General features: G+C 40.9%; 2 protein-coding genes across 4 annotated transcripts in view; both read right to left on the bottom strand.

Annotated features, from left to right (window-relative positions):
• sik2a (salt-inducible kinase 2a) overlaps positions 1-7,124 on the bottom strand; it is a 37,236-nt gene extending 30,112 nt beyond the window's left edge. The window contains exons 1-3 of the mRNA XM_017699884.2: positions 6,886-7,124; positions 5,793-5,909; positions 2,378-2,441 (exon numbers count right to left, since the gene is read on the bottom strand). Of these exons, the coding sequence (XP_017555373.1) occupies positions 2,378-2,441; positions 5,793-5,909; positions 6,886-7,020 (316 nt within the window). The 5' untranslated portion in view covers positions 7,021-7,124. The remainder of the gene's footprint in view (positions 1-2,377; positions 2,442-5,792; positions 5,910-6,885) is intronic.
• Positions 7,125-8,792: 1,668 nt separating this feature from the next.
• On the bottom strand, positions 8,793-22,741 carry layna (layilin a). 3 transcript variants are annotated; one of them, XM_017697460.2, is made up of 8 exons: positions 22,474-22,741; positions 21,074-21,091; positions 17,884-18,181; positions 16,163-16,320; positions 15,253-15,297; positions 13,640-13,735; positions 12,390-12,492; positions 8,793-10,416 (listed from the first exon to the last, which is right to left on the bottom strand). In XM_017697460.2, the coding sequence occupies exons 1-8, from the start codon at positions 22,547-22,549 to the stop codon at positions 10,059-10,061; spliced, it is 1,152 nt and encodes a 383-aa protein (XP_017552949.1). In that variant the 5' UTR covers positions 22,550-22,741; the 3' UTR covers positions 8,793-10,058. The 3 variants fall into 3 exon arrangements, with proteins under 3 accessions (XP_017552949.1, XP_017552959.1, XP_037389413.1); XM_017697470.2 differs by having other exon boundaries at positions 13,649-13,735; XM_037533516.1 differs by lacking the exon at positions 21,074-21,091.
• Positions 22,742-25,098: the final 2,357 nt, after the last annotated feature.

Genomic DNA, 25,098 nt, shown 5'->3' with positions numbered 1-25,098 from the left:
GCAAACGGTGGAAGAACACTCTAAACACTCCAAACAACACCACATAGGTGTGAACCCAGTGTTAGGATTTCTTGGCGTTTGTTGTGGAATGCTGGGCCTTATTATAGACACAGTCTCTGCTATCAGCTTTTTATTTTTGGCCTCTGGTCTCCCAAATGTCATTTCAATTCCCAGTGGCTCTTCTTCCTAAAAGCCTATGTGTCATATCCATAAGGCAAATGGACAAGCTGAAATCTCATTGGGTAACCTTTTATCCCCTTTTACTCCCACCCACTCAAACATTATTACAAAACCTGGCTTTGATAACGATCTGCTCTCTACGACACCCTGTTCTCTGGTCCTGGGCAGGCTTATTGTGCTGCCGTTCGGGAAGCCTGCCAAGAACGTGATACGCTTTGAAGTTACCACTTCTTCTGAAAACATTGCAAACGTCAGAGGTACTCGTTTAGACCCCTGGAGCACTAATCCAAACCAGACACCAGTCCACAGGCTAGAGTCAGTCAGGCGCTAACAGCTGGCCACAGTAGATTTTTGCTGTTTTCACTAACTGCTTTCTCCATTATCAAATGCACCATTCTGTGGACAACCATTCTGTTCTGTGTTTATTTATTTTTTTATTATAGCTATTATCATATGACAGTGGCCTCAATCGAAAGCAACCTTTCATCGTAAAGATGCTATCTAATTGGCTAATCCATTGACATGTGAATGCTGTAACTGTCCCCATATAATAAAGCTTCACAAAGGATGAGAGTACAGTTTAGATTAGCCCTTTTAAGCACCACAACAGCACGAGCCTGAGTGGCGATAAACAAAAATTGCCAGCCAGCTGCCAAACACGGAGCAAGATTCCCAAACATAGTGACCTTTTTTCCCATTACAGGTGCCAAAGCTAATTAACAGAGATAAACAAATGGCATCTGTTGAATGTGTTTATTCACTGTTGGGGACTGTTGGAGGATCAGCACTCAGTGCATGCAGATGGCAAGTGCTGTAGGTCACTGCATGCATGTACAGTACTACAAAGGAATTCTAAAGGCACCTACTTGAAGGAGTCCCAGAAGAAGAACTTCCCCAAAAACAAGGAACAGACATGGTTTTTTAAATGTACATATATCCAAAGTCATCTTTGTAAGTAAGCTTGTGTATCAAAGAATAATCTTAAAAACAAATTAAAGAACTTAACAGTCCAACTGAGTAAACTCTGTCATACCTCTAATTAATCTAGTACGCAAGAATGAAACTGCAAATGTCACTCGAACCTTACAGTCTGGATCGTGGTGTCTGTGGCAGTTAAGCCTGATGCTTTTTGTCCAAGGCCATTTCCAAGGCTGTTGTACAAGAGCTGAAACACGACAGTGTTTGTCCTGTGACCAGGAGTCATATCACTGACAATACTTATCTTTCATCTTGCATTTGTCCTAAGTAGAGGACAGGATAAGATTTTCACACATTCATATTACAGATGAATCATTTTTATATTGAAATTGTAATTTTTAAAAATTATAGCCTACATTAAAAAAAAAACATAGTTCTACAAGGTTCTTAAAAAATGTAGTAAAGACAATCATTCTATACAGAGCCATGAACACTCAGGCCCATTTGCATGCATAAAAGGTTCTGTGCATGGATTAAATGGTTCTTCACATTGGAGAATGTGTAGTATGTGGTTCTGTGTAGCATCAGAAACGGTTCTGATATTATCACTTTGTTGCTTTTTACAAATCGTTCATCCCTACTTACAGCATATTGTTTTGTCTCAAGATAGAAGATTCTAAACTACTCAATCAAAGTCGACAGTCAACGGTCATACATACATACATACATCATCAGGAACTGACCATATGGACACGTGTAAACACAAAATCAAAATAATGTTAAAAACCTAAGTTTAGACAACTACCGTTACAGACTTTAAAAAGGTCAAAGCAAAGCTAAAGTTGTTACCATGGTAACTCAGTTAAGCGTCACTGGACACAAGTCTAGCAGCATTGTTCATGAAAATATCCCAAACAAAATTATATGTTTTTTTTAATCAAATACGTGTGAAAATACTATTACTACTACAACTACTACTACTACTACTACTACTACTACTACAGCTACTACTACTACTACTACTACTACTACTACTACTACTACTAATAATAATAATAATAATAATAATAATAATACTATGGCAGCCAAACAACCAGGAGTGGACCACTTATTTTGCTAGCTGCCTGCAACAATTGATTCTTTTGTTTTTTCGTTTCATAAGTAAACAATTAATTATCAAGTAAACAATTAAAAGTAGACAATAAAAAAGTTAAAATGTCCCTCTCTACTATAAAAATCTGACCTGAGCAGTATTGTGGAGAATAAGACAGACACTCACCGAAGATCTCCCCATTTTTGGCATACTCTGTGACTAAATAGAGCATGTTCTTGGTCTCCATGACCTGTTAGAAGAGAACAAACCCAAGCACATTAACAGGTTTGATACAGATGATGATGCAAATTAGCACCACAAAAGACCAACAAGATATTTTGCACCAAAATGCTAAAGTTTTGCACCAAAGTATTTTCCCACTATTACATGTGCTGTCTTATAAAAAGTGTGGCAGTTCTGGCTTCAACGGAAACAGCTTTGCACATACTGAAGGAAACGGAGAAAAACATTACCCAGAAAATGATTAAAAGAGCACAAATCCCCACTGTAACAGTGATAATAATACCACCTGTTGTTCTGTTGCACCAAAAATGTTGCCTTAGAAGCTTGAGAAACAGGGAGTAATACTTCAGTGTAGTGTGCCAAAACTACTATCACTAAACAGAGGTCATATCACAGCAGGAAGGTCGGAACTAGTGCAAAAGGCTATAGAAGACACTGTGGACTCCTTGTTTACTGTAATTTGGTAACACAGTAAAGCAGAAGTGTTTACCTGTACAGTACTGTGCAAAAGTCAGAGGCCACTCTTCCTTCATGTCATTTCTAGTTGAAACAGCCATTAAGTTATTAAATCAGGAAAACAGCAAAAACATACATTGAACAGAAAATTATAGTCAAGCCTCAACAAGTAAGTAGAATATCATTTTTCTTGGCATTTAGTGCATCTGCACTTTGCCTTTATTACAACTTTGATTCTTTTCAGGAGTCTTGCTTTCAGTTTATTAAAGAAACCTGCCAGGATAGTCTTTCACATCTCCAAAGTTCAGTCTGAGAATTTGGTTGCATTTTCTCTTTCTCACGCTCCAATAAATGGCAAACACACTCAGTGATTCCGAGGTCTGGACTCTGGCCCATTGTTCTTTGGACACCAGCAGCGTCTTTGCATGATTTGCACATTTTCCTCTTTTTTGTCTGTGTCTTTTTCTCAGTACTGGTGTCTTGACAGCTACACATCCTTTCAGACCCAGATAGTTTATTTGGAAGGATGGACAGAAACACTTATGGAGTTTTTCAGATACGAAGCAAATGTGGAGCTTGATTTTCTCCTTTCTTTCAAAAAGCTTTACGTGCTGTTTATCTGATAGGGGGTGATTCGGTGGTCTACCAAGTCTTGCACAGTTGTTCGAGTCATATTTTCTCTACTACTTCATTTTTTTTGAAAACTCCTGTTTTTCTCTTATTTTCCTCCGACTTTACTCTTCCTTATGCAAGTGGATTATCTTAAATATAATCTCCTCAGAAATATCTCCTGAAATACGAAATAACTTCAACTTACTGGCTGTTTTTTAATGGAAATTTAATAAATGAAAGGTGGTCTCTGACATTTTTACGGTATGTATATTGAATGTATGCATTATATAACTACGTATAAAGTCTTATGTAATGTGTAGCAAAATAGCATTAACAACCATAGACTGTGACATGCCCTGCAATATGTCTCAGATCGTCTTTGACATAACAGTCTCATTACGTTCACTTCAGTTGGAGAGGGTTGCTTGAACTGGAATCCCAATATTCTTGTGATAAAATGTCCATAAAAGCCTTGAACCCATCATAAGCTTCTTAGTAGGCTTTAGACAGCCACAGGTGATTTTCATCTAGAGCAGCGGAGTTTGCAGTGCAGCGGCAGTGAACAATTTGTGAAATCTCAGCGTTCGATTAAAGCGTGGGTAACCGCTGAATGACAGCCCAACGCAGCCTGAGCGAAGGTCAGTGCTGGACTGCCACCACACTCACTGCTGCTGCTGCTGTTGTGTAACAGAGGCAGACTGCTGTTGCTACTCACAGCATCCCAGCCCTGGGCGACCTAAAAAACATTACGTAACGAAACGAGGCTAACCCTATAAGAATGCCGCCACAACAACTGGATTCAGGCCTCGATCTGGCCTTCAGCTTCCTGGGATCCAAGCGGACAAACTCCCACGGGGGATGTGAAAGGTGATTATGACTAATGGTAAACTCTATGGCGGAAGGAGCTCAGGTTAAAGAATCCTGCTGCTGGTACAGCTGGTGTCTAAGAGGGTAGCTTTTCATTCTTGGCTGAAAATGCAATATGAGCGAGGCCAGAAGGTCGAGTATTAAGATCAGACTCATGCTGAAGAGATGAACTCTTAAAAGGGGAGGGTCAACTGTGTAATACACGTTATATGTACTTCCACTAGGGTTGCACGATAATGGATAAAATGATAACCATGGTTATTTTTTCCACTCCTGCTTCAGATCAGGACAATGGAATCACTTTCTCTTACATTGAACGTTATAAGCTGATATTCCTTAAAATGTTCACATTTTCTGAGTCACATTCATTGAGTGCATCTGAAAATGCTAAATACCAAAAAAAAGAAGAAGACACAATTACATTATAATTAACTTAATCTAATTTAGTGCGCCAGTCAGTAAAATCTATATATTGTCAATTACCTAACTTGAACTAGCAAAGTTCCCCAGAATTGTGTGCATGCACAGGTGCAAAATAAGAGGCAGTGGGGTGGGGAGGACACTATAGCCTATGCATAGACTTAGATTTATCGCTTATTTAATGCGGATAATCAATAAAAGAAGCGTGAGGTGAAATGACACTGCATCAAGCACAAGCAGCCAACAGCTCTGTGGCCATAAAACATGACAGCTGACGCCATGGCACGTCTGCACTAATCTGGTCATACCAAAAAATATGCAGTTACACTACAGGACTCGTTCAGCCTGCTGCTACCTCTTCTTTATTACTACCTTTATTCAGCTTATAACCTGGGCTCAGGTTTATAAGCAAAAAAAAAAAATTAAATCACACTCAACTCATCCTTGTGACTGTGCTTTTTTTTAACAGTGTGCTTCAGGTTGTTAAATTCACTGAAATAAAATGTATTTATTGCATTGTTCTTAAATACTATGGTTTAATTCCACAAGTAGCTTTTTTTCACAGCAAGTCTTTAAATTCTTGCATGGAAAATGCAGTCAGTACAGTCAGCAGCATCTTTGAACTCCTTTGTGCAAGAGTATCGTAATATAATATCCTTAAATTCCAGCCCCACATTCCAACAACATACTGGAAGAACATTGCTGGCGCTAAGAGCTGTGCACATCAAGCTGTTAACACTGATGGAGGTATTTCACACCAAGCAATGGTCATATTGGCCAAATCCACTCCCATTATAAGACAACAGTGTCGGTATGGTGAAACGTCAAAACAAGCCCACTGATGCACTCAATCCCTGCCAATGACATAACACTTGGTGTTGGAAATGAGTAAATTTCTGACAAACTGGTACAACCGGATTTGTGATCTGCCCTGATGACTGCACGCTGAGTGAATGACGAGAATTTGAATGGTGCACACAGATGACTGTCAACCCTGACGCACCTGGTAAAGCTTGATAATGTGAGGATGGTCCAGCAGCTTCATAATCTCCACCTCCCTGTAGATCTTCTCCAAGTTGGCAGCATCTAGCTGGGTCTTGTCAATGATTTTTATGGCCACCTGCATGTTGATGAAAAGCAGCGTTTACCATTTCAGCACTGGGAACATGAGTTTACTGGAGCGTAAAGCACTTGCCCAGCAGAAATAGAGGGGATCCATACATTCAGAGCCATTCACATCCATTGAAACATTACATAATGTGATCATTTATTATATAACATCATTGCAAAGGTATGCACGATTCTGCAAGAGGCTGGCCAGGAGTGGAGCATGTTAAGCCGTGTAAGACTCGCACGAGCTCTCTGTACCACAGGAGCAGCAGAGGAACATGAAGAGTTTCCCCTGAAGACAAACACGCTGACGTCATGTCAGTCGGCACAGCAGTATCTCCGATGCCGCCACATGCCAGCAGGTATTAGGAACATTCCAGTGCAGCCAGCGCTTTACAGCTGACATACTTTGACATGAAAGGCAAATCAACACACAGCGGCATGCTTTAGGAAGCTTACACGACTTGTTCGGGTTTCTCTGTCCTCGTGTGTTTCGTCTTGCTGGCTGCAGCGCCTGCCAATCTGAAACTTTGCAAAAGGCAAAGGTGATTCTTGCTGTTCGTGGCAAACCGCCCATTTCAAAAGGCGCTTTGCGTGCACGGATTTTTTTAATCATTTGTGCTCGTTTGATTGAAAATTAGTAATAAAATACGCCCGAGACGAAATGAAATACGGTTTGCATCGAGCAGAAGTCGGCAGCAGGCAAGTGGTGTAACCATAAAACACAATTTGGCCACTGAGCTTCTGCATTGTAGCGTTTCATTCGGTCCCACTGAAAATACAGCGGTTAACGTTACCCCGCAGGACGCCTTCAGCGCACCTGAATGCAGCTGCAGCTGCAGCTGAAGTTACTCGCTTCAGCGTTCTCGGTTGAACGTTGCTCTAGCTGGCGCTCGCAAAGCCGTCTAAGAAGTTTCAGGCAATTTCTCTGAGGTAAACCCCCCTCCGATTCCTCTGAGAGAAAAACGTGGACAGCGTCCACTTACCTCGGACTTGGTGATACGGTGCTTGGCTAGTTTCACCACGGCGAAGTTGCCTTTGCCCAGGGTCCGCTCTATGTCATAAAACCCGACGCGAACCGGCGCCCGCTGACCGGCTTTCGGCTCGGCCGGCTCGGCCATGGCCGTGGCTCTCCTCCCGCTGGCCCTTTCAGCTGTGAGTCGGAGAGTTAGCCGAGTGCTTGGGGCTCATACACCTGTGTGCTTTCGAAAGGCGGGGGGTTTGTGAAGGGGAGGGGAGGGGAGGGAGAGGAGGGGAGGGGAGGGGAGTGGGGCGGCCTCTCTCACTCTCTCCAGCCGAACCGCGCTTCACATGCCCCGGCTGAAAGTTCAAAACACTGGCGCTAAGCTAGCTAGCTCCGCCTTAGCCCCCTTCATCACATCTCCGCTTTCCTTTCCTTCTTTCTGCCTGCTCGTCGTTTCAGTGTCGCCTCAGATACGATCGCCATCACCATCACCGCCTCTAACGGCTTCGGCGCGAGCTTGGCGCCCAACGCGCATTGACGTCAGCGCTAACGGGATTAATTATTTATTTGTTTGTTTATTTAATTATTTTTTGTTGGGGGGGGGGGGGGGCGGGTCCACGCAGCTCGCGAGCGGTTAGTAACCAAGACAACCTTATCCGCCTCCTGCGTCAGTCGGCAGCTGAGTGTGAGCTGTCCGTGAAGCTCGGCTGTTTCAGTCTCCTCTAAAATATGAACCCAGCGGTGCGCTCATTCAGCCCGAGCACAGTCTAAAGAGGTCGTTACACCCCTTTAAACGTCCTAGCGAAGGAGGAATCCCGCCCATTTCTTTCCAAAATGTATGTATAATTACACGGTTAAGACGTAAACGAAATAAATAAAGTAAAATACACGGCAGAAACGTCCCGAGTCAGAACCGTTCACAGCGGTGGTGACAGAAGCCAGACGTCTGAAGAGTTTAACGCCCCTGGGCTCCCTCACAGAGAATAATTAACATGAAATGCGCCGAACACTCTGCCTGATACCCGAGACGTTGTTTACGATAGATCTGAGATAAGCGTTGGAACTTAAACGTGGTTGAAAACAAGTCCTTCATGGCGGAGGGGGACATGCGAGCAGTTATAATGCAAAATAGAACCCAAAGAACACGTATTATAACCTGTAACACCTTTCTACCATCAACATTACAGACATAGCTTGGAAAGTAAATAAAGTGGCAGTTTGATTTGTTGACGTTGCTCCCTCACCACCGCTGTAGTTAAAGAACTCCCGACTTTCTGCCCAATGAAACCACCCTGACCGACTTTGTTTACCTCTCAGCCGTTTAATGATGAGGGGAAACATCGGGAGAATTCCCATTGCCCCGCTTTCCTTTTACTTCTACTTTAAAATGACAGTTTTATAACGCTCGTATATTATGCATGCGAGCTTATCCTAAGCTTTTCTAGCGCATGCAAATATGTAAGAGAAATTGTGTACTATAGCGACATCTGCTGGCCACAGCGGTGCACTGCCTCTCCCAGTTCATAACTGCATGCACATAAAATGAGCCACTGCTGTGGTTTTAAGTGGGGAAAAACGTCTTTCATTACTTGTTTTATTAATGGCTTTTATTAACACGAGCACAAACCACAGTCACACGTTTCTGAAAGAAAACGCAGGGAATATTTGGAGTCGGGACATTTCTCAGGCAAACAGTCTCCAAGCCATCAGTATAAGATCACATTTGAATCCTTGAGCTCAATGCAGCAACCATTGCAGTATGGAAGAAAAGCAGCATAACAGGGCCATGCAAACTCACCAATGAGGAGGCAAGCGCATATAGAATCACCTTATTCTATCTTATTCATAGAGTTAACCATCTGATCTCAGCCCCACTACATATTAAAGAGCCCATGTACATTTCTTGTCATTGATTTTTTCCCACTGAGGCCCACTGGTAATGTCTGTGTGGTTTCATGTACTGAAAACAGAGCTAACTCATTTTTACATTTACATTTTTAACCCATTTTTGTTACTGTCGCTTTAAGACTGTGATATATGTGAAATAGGTTAGCTCTGATTGGCTGTCCTGCACTGTGCCTCATTCAAAAAGCAGGCCAGCCTGAAACACCCCCTTATCGTGAATGGGCGGGGCTAAATGTACATTTGTTTGCTTTTTGTGACATCACAAAAGAAATGAATTTAAAACAGACTATTTTTGTGGCTTGTTTATCTCATAAGGACATAAGAACAGTACATTTTGAAACGGTTTAAAAATGTTTACAAACTACACTGAACGTTTTTATTTAAAAAAAGTGAGGACAGTGAGACATATGAAGTGCTTAATGCCCTTAAAAGCTACTTCACATAAAGTGATTACATGAAATGCTTGCAGATACGTCGTCTGATGCCTGAGGTGTTGTTTTACGATAAACTTGCTAAAAGGTTTGGGCGTAAAGCATAAGTATTTTTAAATACACAGAAGAAAGCAGACAGGCACAGTAGAGCATGCCGTAAGGAAAAATAGTACCCAAAGAAAACTTTTCTTCACAATTACAATTGTAAGTAAACTATAAGAAAATAAGAGTTTTAAGCTTCTCTAAAATAAACCATTTCACAATGTCACTCTGACTTTGTTTACACCACAACTGTTGAATTATGCAGGAAAACTGACTGAACTGTTTCCAGAAGGAGCTTCTTTATACTTACTGAGAAGTGACTAGGCTCACTTAAGTATATGCGCTAGAAGATGATGATTATTCCAATTTGGATAAGCTTGGGGAACAGAGAATATGACATTTCATTGGTAATTTCTAGTCATAAAATGTCTGGTAAAAATATAGATTCTTAGCAGCAAAACCATATCTGCACAAGCAGTCATTCAGAGGAATTAGCAAAAACGTTTTGATCAACTCTTTAAAGGTTTCATGACACTTATATGCCGTTTTTAAAACATTTTCATAGTCTTTGATTTCATGCGAATGCAGGAGTCAACACTTTGAAATGCCTGGACCCCTTTGGTTACATCTTCTTCTAACCAGTCGATAAAATCTCAGCAAGTTAGTATAACTTTGGAACTTGTCAGACTCCATCATTTGCTTGCCTGTTTGAGTTCCTAAACGACCAAATTACCAGACATAGGCAAAGGAAAGCAGAAGCTTTAGCTGGCTGGACCACAGGGCTATAAACAATCCAGACCGCTGCTCGACGTCTCCTTCAGTAGCCGTACAATTCATTATCCAGCCAGCCGTGCTCTCTGTAGTATCTCAGACTTCCCCGGCCATGGCAGGTTGTCTCGTAGATGTCGTTGGTGACAAAGCCGCTCTCGGTGCTGGCCAGCGTGACGAAACCGCTTTCTGTGTCCCGGCCGCCCAGGTTGTCATAATCTCCGGGTGGGGTGTCTGGGGATGAGCCCAGAAAGGAGGTGTTTTTAATATCGGGCCGTGTGCCCTTCAGGTCTGCATCATGCTGCCTCTGGATGACCTTATAGACGTCAGGGCTGGGGCTGTTGCAGCGATCACCGGACGGCCAATACCCAGGCTCCTTGGGTGGAGTCTCTGTTCGTTCCTTTTTCCTGCAAAGATGAAAAAGGTACTGTACTTTAGAGGCTGCAGGTGTGTAAGATAGATACATGAAATTACCAAAAGTTTCCAGACACTTGCTTGTTGAACATTTTTCAATCTGCAGCAGTGAACTCAACACTTGCTTAGAACAGAAGCATCTGCCCACTGGCTTTTAGAAACCTAAAGTCCGAAACTGTTGGGTATGTGAAATGTAAATAAAATCAGAAAACAGTGATTATTAAATCTTCATATATATATATATGTATGTATGTATATATATACATGAATGAGGTCAGGTACTGACACTGGATGATAAGTTCTGGATCACAAACGCCTCTCAAACTCCTCCCAAAGGTATTGGATGGAACTCCATCACTCCAGAGAACACAGTTCCACTACTCCACAGCTCAGTGCTGGGGGGTTTTACACCCCTCTTTTCCGACGCTTGGCATTGGTCATGGTGATCTTAGGCTTGGTTGTGTCAGTGCACAGAATGTACTCATAATAAAGAGATATATAATTACATTTACTGCATTTCTGTACACATACAGTTCAGAACTTGGCATGATTTTGGCATCACTGTTGTACTTACAAAGATTGCGAAAGGTACCATATTCTGTTCGGTACCATTACAGAAAAGATGTGCTTGATCAAGTTGTCCCTGACAGTATGGACAATCAGAAAGGCACGTTTTATACACTGACATGCCAAAAGGCATGAGATAGCAGTATGTAAACTTTGCTTATGAAGTGACGTTACCTCATGGGACGGCATGGGACCACCCACACCTAAGTCATAAGTCGTGAGGTGTCATCTTGTGAGTGTGGCTGAACGCTGGCCAGTGTGCTCATGGTAAAGCAACATGAATCAAGGCATGACAGTGGGTGTCAGACAGATGGGACATTTAATTTCTGAAGTTGTGAGGGCATTTAACGTTTCCCGATCCACAGTGTAATGTGTGTACCAGGAACGTGTCACAGAAGGCATTACCACCCACACTGGACAGGGCAGTGGCCGCCCATGAGTGCTTATTGATTGTGACAGGCAGTGTCTGGGTAGAATTGACTGGGTAGAAGCAACTCAGACACTGTGACTCTGACAACGGACACAGCACCTCACCTGAGCTTGTGAGGTTAGAGGACTGGCAACAGTTGGCATGGTCTTGTAAGTCATAGTACCAATTGTTTTGGGGTGATGGTAGGGTTTGTATGTGGCGCAGACAGCATGGAGCCATGGAGCCCAGTTGACAACGAGGCACTGTGCAGGCTGGTGACAGTGCCATATAAGTGTGGGGTGTGTTCTTATAGCATGAGTTGGGTCCACTTGTCTGCCTAAACACACCACTGACCGGTGACCACAACACTGCTTGGTGACCACTGGCAGCCTTTCATGGACCTCATGTAGTTCATGGACAATTATGGGATATTCCAGCAGGATAATGCACCATGCCATCAGGCTCAAGTTGTCCAGAACTGGTCCGAGAAGAGGAGAGTTCAGATGAATGGTCTGGCCTGCATGTTTGCTTGACATGAGCCTAATCAAGCATTATGGGATGTGGTATAGAGGTCCATTCGCACCTGAGATCCTACACCTACAAATACCAAAGAGCTGTGAGTGACAGACTTTTTCCGTCCACTTGTGGAACTGATCACTGAGTTGCCGGTCTAGAGGGGGTCGTTCACAGTCCTAGTTACCGTCTCATGAATTTTGGCACATCAGTGTATTTGTTCTTCATTAAGAAGGAATCATTTAAAATCCAAACCTGCTATCTAAAGCTTCCTGCACCCTTATGTTGTTATTATATTATTATTATCTTATTATTTTGTTATTACTGTGTAATTACTATGAAATGTATTCTCTTTAAGCCATTTTGTATAAGTAAAAGAAATACTGAATATTAGGAAACTAACCTATTTAAATAGTTATTATATGTGGAAAAGCTGTAATGAGTAAATCTAGCTTCAGCAGATGTATAATGGCATACCTTCTGGTAAATAGCTTGAAGCAGAAAACTGCAGTTGCGACTATCAAGAGCAGAAGCAGAGGTATTGTAGGGAGGACAATGTAAGCAATATTGAGAGCATTATCTGAAAAAGACGAGAAAGGTAAAGCAGTCAGGATTATATTCAGAATTAAACAGTATGTAGAATCAAATATGCAACATTTATGGAGCAGCAAAGTATTCTACTACGAAATTCATGATCAAATCTGATAAATTATTTACCCAAAATCCAGCACTGTGCAGAAGTCAGAGACCACCCCTTGTTTATTTAGTTTCCATGAAGTGCAAGTTATTCATTTTTTCAGTGTCAGGACATAGCAGAAAACACATTTAATAGAAAAGCCTTCAAATACCGAAATATAATATCAAGGTTTTCTAGTATTTAGTGTGTCAACTCTTCACCTTATCATTATTGCCTTTATTACACCTTCAGTTTTTCAGCTTTTCAAAGAAATGTGCAGGGACATCTTTCCACAAATCCAAAGTTCAGTCTTTAAAGTTCTGCTCGTCACAATCCAAGCATTTTCCAAACACACTCACTGATGATGAGACTGGGGCTCTGGGGTGGTCAGCCCAGTGTTCTGAGAGCACCAGCAGCTTCTTTCTTTGATTTACAAACGTTTTTCTTTTTTGTCTGTTTCTTTTCCTCAGTAAGAGCTTCTTAACAGCTACATGTCCTTTCAGACTCATAGTGTTGAGTTGTCTTCTCACAGTGGAAGGACGGCCAGAAACAGCTGTGGATTTTTTTCAGATCTGAATCGAGAGTGGAGCTTGGTTTTCTCCTCTCTATAAAAGATGAAGGTTTTTAGGCCTGTTTATCTGATGGGGACAGTTTTGTGGGTTTACCAGCTCTCGCAAGGTTGTTCTAGGTCGTATTTTGTCTGTATCTTTTAATGTTTTTTTGAACTCCAGTTTTAAAAACTCCTGTTCTTTTTACTAATTATCCTTTGATATTACCTTTCCTCGTTCTGGTGGATCTTATATCTGATCTCCTGAATAACTTGTACTTAAGGGCCTTTTTGGAAAACCATCTGTATAGTACTGCATTCAGTATAGTATAGTACTGTATAGTACTGCATTCAGTATAGTATAGTACTGTATAGTACTGCATTCAGTATAGTATAGTACTGTATAGTACTGCATTTACTTTATTCCCAGTTTTAGCAAATGAATAACTATAACCAGTAATTTGACCATGGTATATTTGACAGTGGTAAAAAATGGACACCTACGTTTCGTACCTGTTGGTTCAGAAACAACTACCCTCATTCCATCATCATTAACTGTGACGGAGGGGTTTTTAGGTACTTTTGCTGTGGGCAGAACATCTGGAATAGATAAGCAGAGACATTACTTAATGAACATCAACCATTTTTTTCATGAAAAACACAAACAGCACAGTAGAACGAGAGACGTACAGCAGGTGCTGAACAAATCACAGACTAGGAAGACCATGTTTCCTGCAGACAATACAATGTCCTTGACATAATTTCATTGTTTTACCCACTAGGTGTCCTTATTTGACAGCACAAGAAGAGTTATTACAGTCTGTTAGTGCCGACCGGACTTGGCTTTAGTTCATTTTACAGTAAATTGTTTACATGAATCATTTCATACAGTTTATCTGAAATGCACTGATTGTGCCTCATTAAAGAAATAAATCAGCAATAATGCAATAAATGCACACACATTTCCCCTTATTGTAAATGCAGTCAATGAGTGGAGCTATGAGGTTAATGTACACTCTTAAAAATATGGATCTTCAAGGGAATGGTTTTGTTTTATGACTAATGGCTCTTTACATGGTGAAATGCTTCTTCAGATTGAGGGAGAATGTCTTTAAATGGCTCTGCACAGCACCAAGCTTGACACTGTAACAATAGAAGAACCTTTTTTGGGGCTATTCGGAAGAAGTTAAAAAAAGATTCTATCTAGAACCATGAACGACACATTCTTCTTTCTCAATCTGAGGAACCATTTCACCATCTTTCATTAAAGAGCCCTTGAAGAAACATGTCTATTAAGAATGCGGCGAACAAGTAATGGACGCTTGTAGGCCACCGAGTAGCATCACGTAAACTCATCACACAATTGCATAAAACCACAATGAGTTGTTAAGTAATCTCATATAGACTTCATGTGTGGTTTGTAATACTGTATGACATGCAGTTATCTATAAAAACGGACGCTTAAAACTGGAGAATTTATCGGTTTTGTGTTTAATTGTTTTTAATGTTTAAACGATTTATTGTTATTGTGCTATATCGTGGGGCAGTCACGGGCTAGAGGTTAGGGAACTGGCCCTGTGACCAGTGGGTCGCCGGTTTGATCCCAGTGCCAACAGTACATGACTGAAGTGCCCTTGAGCAAGACACTGTGCTCACTGCCCCCTAGTGTTTGTGTGCTCATTAGTTTGTATGTGGTGTTTTGCTTCACGGATGGGTTTAATAAGGGTTTAATCACGGATGGGCTTAATTATGTCACAGCCTGCTTTTCTGAGCATATTGTGGATGTCGTCAGTACTTAAAAAACACTGACTAACTACGTGATTTATACAAATTGAGCGTAATTTGGCCTGTTTAATTGGATTTGGTGCTTTGCAGTCTGTAAATTACTCAGTAATTTACAGACTGTCCACCCCTGTAATAACTGTTGTTGTAGGTTTTCATATGTGGCATTACAGGTTCTATTTAGTCTATTCCAACTTCTTAAATCCCAGAAACACTAAATATTGTGATGCATATCATGCATTGTGAAAGTGTCTTGAAGTATCATAATATAATATTTTGCCCGCATCGTCCACCCCTGTTATAACTGGATGTTAGATGTTTAATCAAACAATCACCTGCCCGTGTTCGGTTTCCTGCGGTGGTGGGGAGTGGTGCTCTATCTGAAAGAAAAAAAATACCCAAAAACATATTAATTATTAGTGCATGACCATATCTTGAACTTTACACTTCTGTGAAATCTCTTATGAATATCATATTTCATGGATAGCGTCAGGATCTGTGCTTCTTTTGTTCCGCCCCCTCAGGGTACCGAATGCACTCTTTTGTGGGGTGGCATAATGGTGCTCTGTGCATTGATACAGAAGAGAGTCATAACAGGGATATAGAGGCCAAATCAGAATGGAGCATTTTCTGATTAGCCTGGATTGAATGGGGGTTTGGAGATTCTCTGCACTTCTCCAGGCCATAGCAGCGCACTCAGAACCAGGGCTGAGGGGATTCATTAAAATATTTTTGGGTACACTTTTAAAAAAGGGACTGTTTAGCAAAGGGAATGGTTCTAATTAGGCCCACAAGTTCTGTTTAGAACCATTTTATAGTTAATTAGTTCTTTGCATGGTAAATACAGAACCTTTTTGAAAATAGTTCTATATAGCACCAACGGCGTTCCACTATGTCAATGTCAAGATTCACACTTTTTAGTGAAGAAAATGGTTCTGTACAGAACCATGGACACTCAAAGAACACTTTTCATGATTAAAGGGATCTTCAGATTGTTGAAAGATATATGGTTCTAAATAGAACCTTTTAAAAAGGGTTCTCCATAGCACCGAAAAGGGTTCTTCTATTGTTACAGGCATGACATCATAACAACAGGAGAACCATATAAAACAAAGTGGTGCATTTCACATCAAATTACTTTCAATGCCTTTGTTTAGATCTTGATGAATGAATTGTGCAGACATTTCTAAAATTTGGTGGAGTTGCCCCTTTGAGTGACCACAAGCACATGTGAAAGATCCTCACCTTTGGTATACTTGCAGATGAAGTTGTTCTTAGTCTCACAGTTATCATCATTCCACTGGAACATATAAAGGCCTCCGATGCCTGGAGGAGCTGACGGCTGGTGGTACATCACCACACACACCTCGTAACCACAGGAGGGCTCGTCCCAGTGCCAGTTCCTGCCCCCACACACAAAATGACCACACTCAGATTACACAGCTGTGACATCACAACCGTGGTATAGTGGGCAGTTTAGGCAGCTTGGAGTGGCTTCCCAGCCTCAAACAAGAGTTTTAACAAGTGTTATTTGTCACACTGGAGTATTTTATAGTACAGCATTTTATCTCTTAGACATGACTTATGTTTTTATATCGCTTTCATGTGTCATGTTCAACATTCTGTCACTACAATACCCAGCATGCATTACAAAAATATGTCATGCCATCAGTGGAACTCTCCTGGTGCCACCCAATCGTGACTGGTAGACTAGCCACTGATGTACAGGCTACCACGCTAGTATTTAGTGTAAGTCTTACTTCAGCTGTCAAACAAAATTGCAAAGAAAACAGAAACTCTATCTTTATTTAGCGAAAAATGGACACCAGAAACGTCATTTCAGCCAGAGAAAGGCAGCCAAACTGAGCTAAGGCATCTAAATAGACAGGTCATCTGATGAGTCATTTGTGTAACCTATTCTCTTCATTTTAAAGATTAGACAGTTACCACAGTTATATGACAATAAGATATTCGTCCTCCTATCTGCAGTGTTCGCTATCTGCTTTCCTTCTGCATTCACCAGCTAAATTAAAAAACCACATTTAAAACAGCCAACTCCCCAAAATCCACTCCAAAGCAGATTTTCAAAAGTCTTTTCCACCTTTAAGGTATTTTTCCAGTCTTTAAACAGGTAAATCTCAAACTAGAGACTTTCAGCATATGTAGGAATGGCTTCAAGTTTCACTATAGCTTCCTTATGCAGTCGTTTGCAAAAGTTTGGGCGCACTGGTTTGTCGATTTTCGAAGTGAAAATAACTTCATCAATGACACATCCTCTACAGAGAGCATTTTCTACTAATATTAGTTCAGAATTTCTACTTATTTACTGAGTTTAACATAATGGAAAAAAGAAAACAAAGTAGAACATGTGCCATAACTTTTGCACAAGTCACATTTTATGTTTCATCAATCAATGTCATTTGACCAAGGGCGCCCAAAATTTTGCATATGCTATGGAGTGAATGGCACATTATTTAAACCTACAACAGTGTTTTGCGAATGCAGTCCATGCCTTGGTAAGTGAGATAATGAGAGGAGGGGATCTCTGAGGAAGTTTGAGCTAGAGTTTGGTGCGGCTTCTGCGGGTCATGAGAAGGCTGACCCCCCCAATTAAAGATCAATTGCAGGCGTGGACAAGGTTGAGGAGAAAGGGGAGGAGATGGGGTGCGAAATTCGTCAGGAGTAGGAGGAGTGAAGGACTGGTATTTATAGGAAGCTAGAATTAAGTAGGAGGAGTATAGGCGTGGTCTTTCTTCAAACTTCAGTTATGTCATAACTCCATTTCTATTTCTATTTCAGTGTTCTATGATATAGATCATTTAATATTATCAGATCAAGAGCATTGGCACTACACTGCATTCCACTAGTAATCTCAGTTGTGTTATTTTAGATGAGTATTTCTGCCCATGTTTTTATACTTATGCGTTAGATCATGGTAGCTCTAGTGGGAATTTCTCAAGTCAGACCTGAAAGCTGAACGGCTGCCATCCATCCAGTAGTACTGAGATGCACAGTCTATGTTGCTCTCTTCATAGTTTGGCTCTCTGCGAAGCCCAATCCAGAAATCTCCATCTGAAGCTTTCAGTTCCTGGATAAAGCCCTCGATCAGCCTCTGCTCATCAGGCGACTGGATGCTGAGGAGCTCTCCTCCATCGCTCCTGCACGCTCGGTTGGCCTCCTCGAAGTTCACTTTGCGCCGACTGTCCTGGAAGTAGGCGATTTTATAGCAGGGCTTGTCGGTGCCGCGCTTGCAGATCCGCTGGCCTTTAAAGGGAAGAGTAAGAGACCTGCTAGTTATGGTTCAAGAAGACGAAGGTCCAGATTATTGTGAAATACAATGAAATCTCAATTCTGCTTTAAGGTTTGAGCCTGTGGCGTACATATGCTCAGATATGCCTGTAAAAACATGGATAAACTGAGAATGTCATCGCAATAGACATGTTGCCAACATCTTTGTGGAGCCCAGATGGACTAAATGTAGGCTGGTCAGGTTCCAAATGCTGCCCAGATAAGCTGTGTTTCGTTTTATTCAAATGATTTAACCTCTTAAAATTCCAAGCTTATTACATACTAAGGCCTATTGTTTACTAACTACAGGGACTTCAGTGCAAACTAGTTGAGCTATTCTTAGGTTATAGAAGTGTGTAATAAAACATGGCCATGTAAGGGGTTAAATATCAGCAGATATTTTGGGTAACTTGTCACTTTTCAGTTCTAACAACTGAAAAACAGAATCCACATACAATCAAATGCAAATCAAAAAGTTTGCGGAAAACTCCATGTTCAAATGACATGTTTTGTTGATTTTCTGAGTTAAAATAAGTGAACATATCTTCTACTGAGAACAAAATAATTGAATTATAAGGCACATTTACTGTTTATTTGATAAATTTAAGAACAAAAGGGCAAAAATTGCATATTTAATATTTATTGTTTTATTTTTCCAATGTATTAACCTATTAAGAGGCACAAAGTGGTACTACACACTTCTATAATCTAAGAATACCTCCACTAGTTTGCATTGAAGTCCCTGAAGTTACTGAATAATAAGCCTTAGTATGTAATAAGCCAGGGATTTAAAATGGTTAGACAAACAAATAGAACTTCTGCACTAAACCTTGCAGAAAGAAGCCATATTTAAGTGATTTTTCATATTAAAGTGATTTTTCATATTAAACTTTATCTACTTTCTAAATTTAGCAACTTTTGGAACTTGCTTCTTTTTTTTTGCAGTTTTTCTAGCAAACGTTTCTTTCTGATATCCATGCCGAAGCCTCACTGATTTTGCTAGGGCTACCCTACAGTTCAGTTGTTGAGCTGTAGAGAAAGTCATTTGGATTGCTTTCGAGAAAATGATCTTCTTAGATTTCTTTACAGTGGTGGTGATAGAAACCAGGTGTTATGGTGTCTACAATGAAAAAATATCTATTTTATTTACTATCCAAAACCACCAGTGAACCTACAGGTGTGTCCTTAGTTTGTCCGTGCAATGCTGATGATGCTAAAATAGTGATGAATCTGACAGAATAAGTTTTCTTTGGAGAATATTTCATCTTATAACACCCTGCATGTACCTCTCTGCCATGACTAGTTTTCTAAAAAATCTTATTTTAGGCCAAAACCTTCTCAAAACTATCATAAAACAACATTGCAGGCATCAGGTAGTGTATTCAGAACCACTGCACGCAATCCTTTAGGAGCATCAAGCACTTCACATGTCTAGTTCCTATCATCGCTACAATTCTGACTCTGACACAGCATCACTGCTGTCAGCAAGGCTCTTTGGTTCTCTCTCCAAGACTTGGTTTCTGTCCAAGGAAGCACATGTCTAGCATCTGAGCTCTGGTGTTGACACATTTTCCTTTATTCACAATGTTTTACCACCACCCCTGCTTTCAGCTTCTGATTCACTGCACACTGGTTCCAGTAATTTGGAAGCTTTGGCAACCATCCATGATGCCACCTTATATAGGCTCACTCCAACTGCAGCACATCCACCCAGCACCCCATTACAGGCACCAAAGACAGAACAGATCAGCTTTGAGAAATCGACCCACACTCAGTGGATGCGTTCCCAAGACAGATAGAGGATCTCGCCCATATTAGGTTCTCTTAAGCTTGACTTCAAAAAAACGTGCTCTCTGTTATATTACCACACATCTTTGGTCTCTTGCTTTGGTTTGCCTTCAGCGTATCAGTTAAGAGTTCTGTCCTTTGGTCTATGGCTGATTAGTGTAGCCCACTTTAGTGAACGGTGCCTGTAGGTGTGCTCGATAAAGGCGTCCTGAAAGTTGAATGGCTGCTGTTTAAGGCTTTTTTTACGAGTCTGGGAGGATTACTAACGAGTGCACATAATTCATGTATTTTGCTGCCACTTAGCAGAATTTGTTTTAGTGTTTGAAGCAATTTAGAATAACATAGAAGAGTCTATATAAATTTTAGCAGATAAACTTGTGAGTTAGGTCTAATAGACAGAATTAGACATTGAAAATGATTTAATAATAATAAAAAGAAGAAGATGAAGAAGGAAAAATTATTTAATCATAATTTAAAATCTTTGAAAGGTTCAGGTCTCTGCATATTTCTGCACTCACTGAAAATGTCTCTGTACATATATATATATATATACATATATATATATACACACACACACACACACATACATATATATATATATGTATGTGTGTGTGTGTGTGTGTGTGTGTGTGTGTGTGTGCAAAACGTGAACACCCCAGGTCAAATGCTGAACATATTCAAAATAAATCTAAACATAAAATGTGCCAATATTTGCAAATTTTATGTTATTTTTCCAGAATAAGTTAAATTTAGCAATATAAAAGCCATTTTTCTACCATACTGCACCATATTTAGCCTGTTCCTATCTTACACGGTTCTACGGCGTTTCTCAAGGAACCCTTTGTAGCATCTTTCAGGAACGAACACCAAAATAACCCACATTTTTCAAACCCATAGGATTCCCACACAGACGTGTTGGCTGGATAATTTGCAAATGTGTGGCTGAAAATGGACATTAACAACTGAATGAACTAATGACATCACAGCACAATGACGTGTAGGACTTCTCTCCCTGTGTGACGAATGCAGTCTGAAATGGCAAGGCGGGCTCATTAAGTGCACTGCAGTGGTCAGACATACCTCTGGGCTCGTAAATGTCTGCGACGCAGGGAAACGGTCCAAACCCGGGTTTACAGGCGGTAAAGAAAGAAGAAACGCTTTCATCATGATCAAAAGAAACACACAAGGAAACGACTCCCGCACTGAGGGGGGTCCACAGAGAGAGCTAATAGCCCAGCTAGGCTCAAACTGTCAAAAATACATGAAGCTACACGAAGAGAAACGTTACCAAACTTGGGGTTGCAACTTGTTGCGGACTACGCTTCGAGCAACCGTCAATAAGGGTTTCATTTCATGAAGCTTAAGGCGGTTTCTTGTTCGAATTTTCCGTTCTACCTTAAAAGGTGCAGCACTTACATTCTGGCGCCTGAGGCTAGTGCCCAACGTCAGCCTCCTTTTCATTGCTTTATTCAAAACGCACTACGTTAGAAAAGCACTGAAGGGAAACAGGCGAACGCTTAAATTCTGTTCCAATTTTCCGTTCCACCTTAAATGGTGCAGCAGTTACAGTGTGGTGTCTGAAGACGAACGCTTAAATTCTATTCCAATTTTCCGTTCCACCTTAAATGGTGCAGCAGTTACATTCAGGCGACTGAGGTGCCGGACTGTAACTGCTGCACCACTTAAGGTGGAACGGAATATGCGACTAAGAAACCAACTATAGCCTCATTGTCATTGCTTTTTTTTCTCAAAACGCACGTAATTAAAAGCTAAATAGGCTAAAAACTAGTTTTCTATGAACTGCCTCTTTTAAATGGTGCAGCAGTTACAGTGTGGTGTCTGAAGACGAACGCTTAAATTCTATTCCAATTTTCCGTTCCACCTTAAATGGTGCAGCAGTTACATTCAGGCGACTGAGGTGCCGGACTGTAACTGCTGCACCACTTAAGGCGGAACGGAATATGCGACTAAGAAATCAACTATAGCCTCAATGTCATTGCTTTTTTCCCCAAAACGCACTTTATTAAAAGCTAAAAAGGCTAAAAACTAGTTTTCTTTGAACCGCCTCTTTTAAATGGTGCAGCGGTTACAGTGTGAAGCCAGACTGTAAGTGCTGCACTCTTTAAGGGGGGCGGAAAATTCGAACAAGCAACTTCAGCTTCATTTTCACTGCTTTACTCAAACCTCACTTCGTTAAAAGCGCTTAGGTTTCCATTTAGGCAGCACAGAAAGATAATAAAGACAAAGACGAACGCTTGAATTCTTATTCACATTTTGTCGCTCCACCTTAAATGGCGCAGCACTTACATTCAGGCGTCTGAGGTGCCAGAATGTAACTGCTGCACCATTTAAGGTGGAACGGGAAATTCGAATAAAAAACCAACTTTTTTCGTACTACATTAAAAAGCACTTAAGTTTCCATTTAAGGAAGAAAATATGGCCAAAAAAGTCATTTGATAAAGAAACAAGCGTGAACTTACCGCTCAACACTTTGGATCCTAACGCAGGGACACTGAGCATCAGCGCCGCCAAACCCACCACACTCATCAAATCCATCGCACTAGATTCTTCTCATGCTTCGTTTATATGTACATATAGATTTATAAGAGCGTTTTAACAGCTCTGGAGACGTATTTAGAAGATCCAGATCAGGGATATCCACAGAGGAGTTCTGTTCCCAGCAAACTGAGTTGGACACTTGTCTCCCCTGTCAGTCGCTGGCATCTCTGAGCGCTCCCGCTGAAGGCTGGAGAGAGATGCGTCGGGGGCGAGCATGTGGGGCGCGCAACAGACTCACGTCATCCATCACCAGCAGGTCAAAGACTGACCATGGGTGAAGCCTCTGGCCCCGCCCTCTGTGTTCCATTTAAGCTTCACTACCAGATTCTAGAAAAAGTGAAAGGGTGATTTAGGACAGCCTCGGCCATTCTTCTGACCCTCATTAGAGATTAGAGGGGCTTTTTTTGCATTAATGTGCTCGTTAGTCCACCATAGTTTCTCCAATGGACCGAATTAGCTACAGTTCTGCAGTGGTGATAACCCCATGTTGGCCCCCACTTTTGGAGCCTTTCAGTGGATGGGAGCCTGAAGAACGTTTTAAAAGTTTGAAGAACCTCCACATAATTCAGAATTTTCAATGAACGAGCCTTATAATGGTATAGAACCTTTACCAGGCCTGGATCATCGAGTTATCTGCCCCTGGGCACAAATGTTGGAAGGGTCCTTGATTGGAATGCTAGCTTGTGCGAGAGTCAGGGGGTTGATCCCCGTGAGAAATTAGTTCAAAATTAGTTCATTTTTCACTGTTGTGCTAGTAAAGTTCCCACCGTAAGTCAAAAAAGCTGTTTAAATTTTGTCATAATTGCTCATCAGGGCCCTTAACAGGAATGAGCCTATAAAACCATCCATGGGATGACCCAGACCTGATCTTTATGTTATGTGGATGTTCTCTAAACGTATATTGTTGTTGTCAGAGGACAACCTTGTATCTCCAAAATGATGAATTTTATAGGAAAAGCAAAAACCTATGTACTTCACTTTTAATGTAAGTCAATTTACATGCAATGTAAAGGGCAACGTGTTTTCAAATGATGTAAAAACTAAAAAGCAACAAAAATGGAGATAGAAGGTTTTCTTCAGAAAACAGCGATATACTGTATGTATAGTGTGACTGTACATACTGTATATATGAAACATGGTGGTGGAAGCGTCATGGTTTAGGACTGTTTTGCTGTCACCATTGGACAGCTTGCCAGAATGTTCAGTAACAATAAAATGTGACTGAAGAATGAAGGGCATTCATTCATGAACTGAACCTCAATATAAGGCTCCTGCAGAAAGACAGTGGCACTAAAACACCAAAACACAAAATCTACTCTAGAACCACTGGTTAAAGCAGAATAAATGTAGTATTTTGGAATGGCTTAGTCAAAGTCCAGACCCGAAACCATTCTAAATGTTGGGGCAGGAACTAAGACATAGCATTCATGCAAGAAAGCCCACCAATTGAAGCAGCTTGGTAAGAAGGAATGGGCCAAGTCAATATGCCGAGCTGATCAGCAGTTACAGGATCTTCAGGGGGTCACATCAGTTATTAAATAGTTCACATATTTTGGCCAAAAAAGACATATATACAAACCCAATTTCAAAAAAGCTGGTATAGTAGGTAAAATACAAAAAAGCCTAGAAACCAGTGATTTATAAATCTAAATGGACCTATATCTGAACACAACCTGTACAAAACCAAAATATATAAGATTTTTCCGTATCAACTTTATTATTTTTGTAGACATACCCTCATTCTGAAACGAATGCCCGCAACCCATTTAAAAAAGGTTGGGACAGGAGAAAGGTACGACTAGGAATGTTGTGAAATGGTCAAACAATATCTTAAACAGGTGGTACAATGATGCTCAAACATAAAAGAAGTGTCCAGATAAGGCCGAGTCCTTCATGAGGATGGGTTGAGTCTCGCCACTTTGCCAATGCATCAGCAGAAAATCCAACAGTTTAAAAATAACATTACTCAACTCAGTAGTGTAAGGATTTGAGGTATTTTAGCTTTTACAGTGCATAATATCCACCAAAGATTCAGGAAATGCAGAGATACCACCACATGCGCTGACAGATAAACACCATCTATCACTGCTTCCACAAATTAAAGACTGCACCAAGCACAGTGGAAGCCATTTGCTATAGTAAAGTCCAGAAACGTGACGTCTTCTCTGAGCTTGAGCTGTAGAAACATCTACTGTGGTCTGGTGAGTCAATCTTTCTGATTAGTTATGGCATTAATGGACGCTGTGATCTCTAAGCCAAAGAAGCAAAGGGTCATCCAGATTGTTGCCTGTATGATTTTCAAAAGCCAGCATCTGTCATGGTGTGGGGGGAACTTGCACATCTTTAAAGGCAGCGTTATCGCAAATCCAGTACCAGGAGGCTTATGGGTGAATGCTGTTTTGTTGTGCTTATGATTTATACCCATGTTAAAGATACAATTCGCTGTTGTCAGAACAAAACTTTGTGTCTCCAAAATGAAAACTTTACAGGAAAAAGAAAAAAACCTGCTTTATTTTTAATGTAAGTCAATGGAACCCGGGTTTTTT

The sequence above is a fragment of the Pygocentrus nattereri genome, chromosome 23 (assembly GCF_015220715.1).
Source record: "Pygocentrus nattereri isolate fPygNat1 chromosome 23, fPygNat1.pri, whole genome shotgun sequence".
NCBI classification, from domain to species: Eukaryota; Metazoa; Chordata; class Actinopteri; order Characiformes; family Serrasalmidae; genus Pygocentrus; species Pygocentrus nattereri.
The sequence above is the reverse complement of the archived record's forward strand: the minus strand, read 5'-3'. Positions and strand labels throughout refer to the sequence as shown.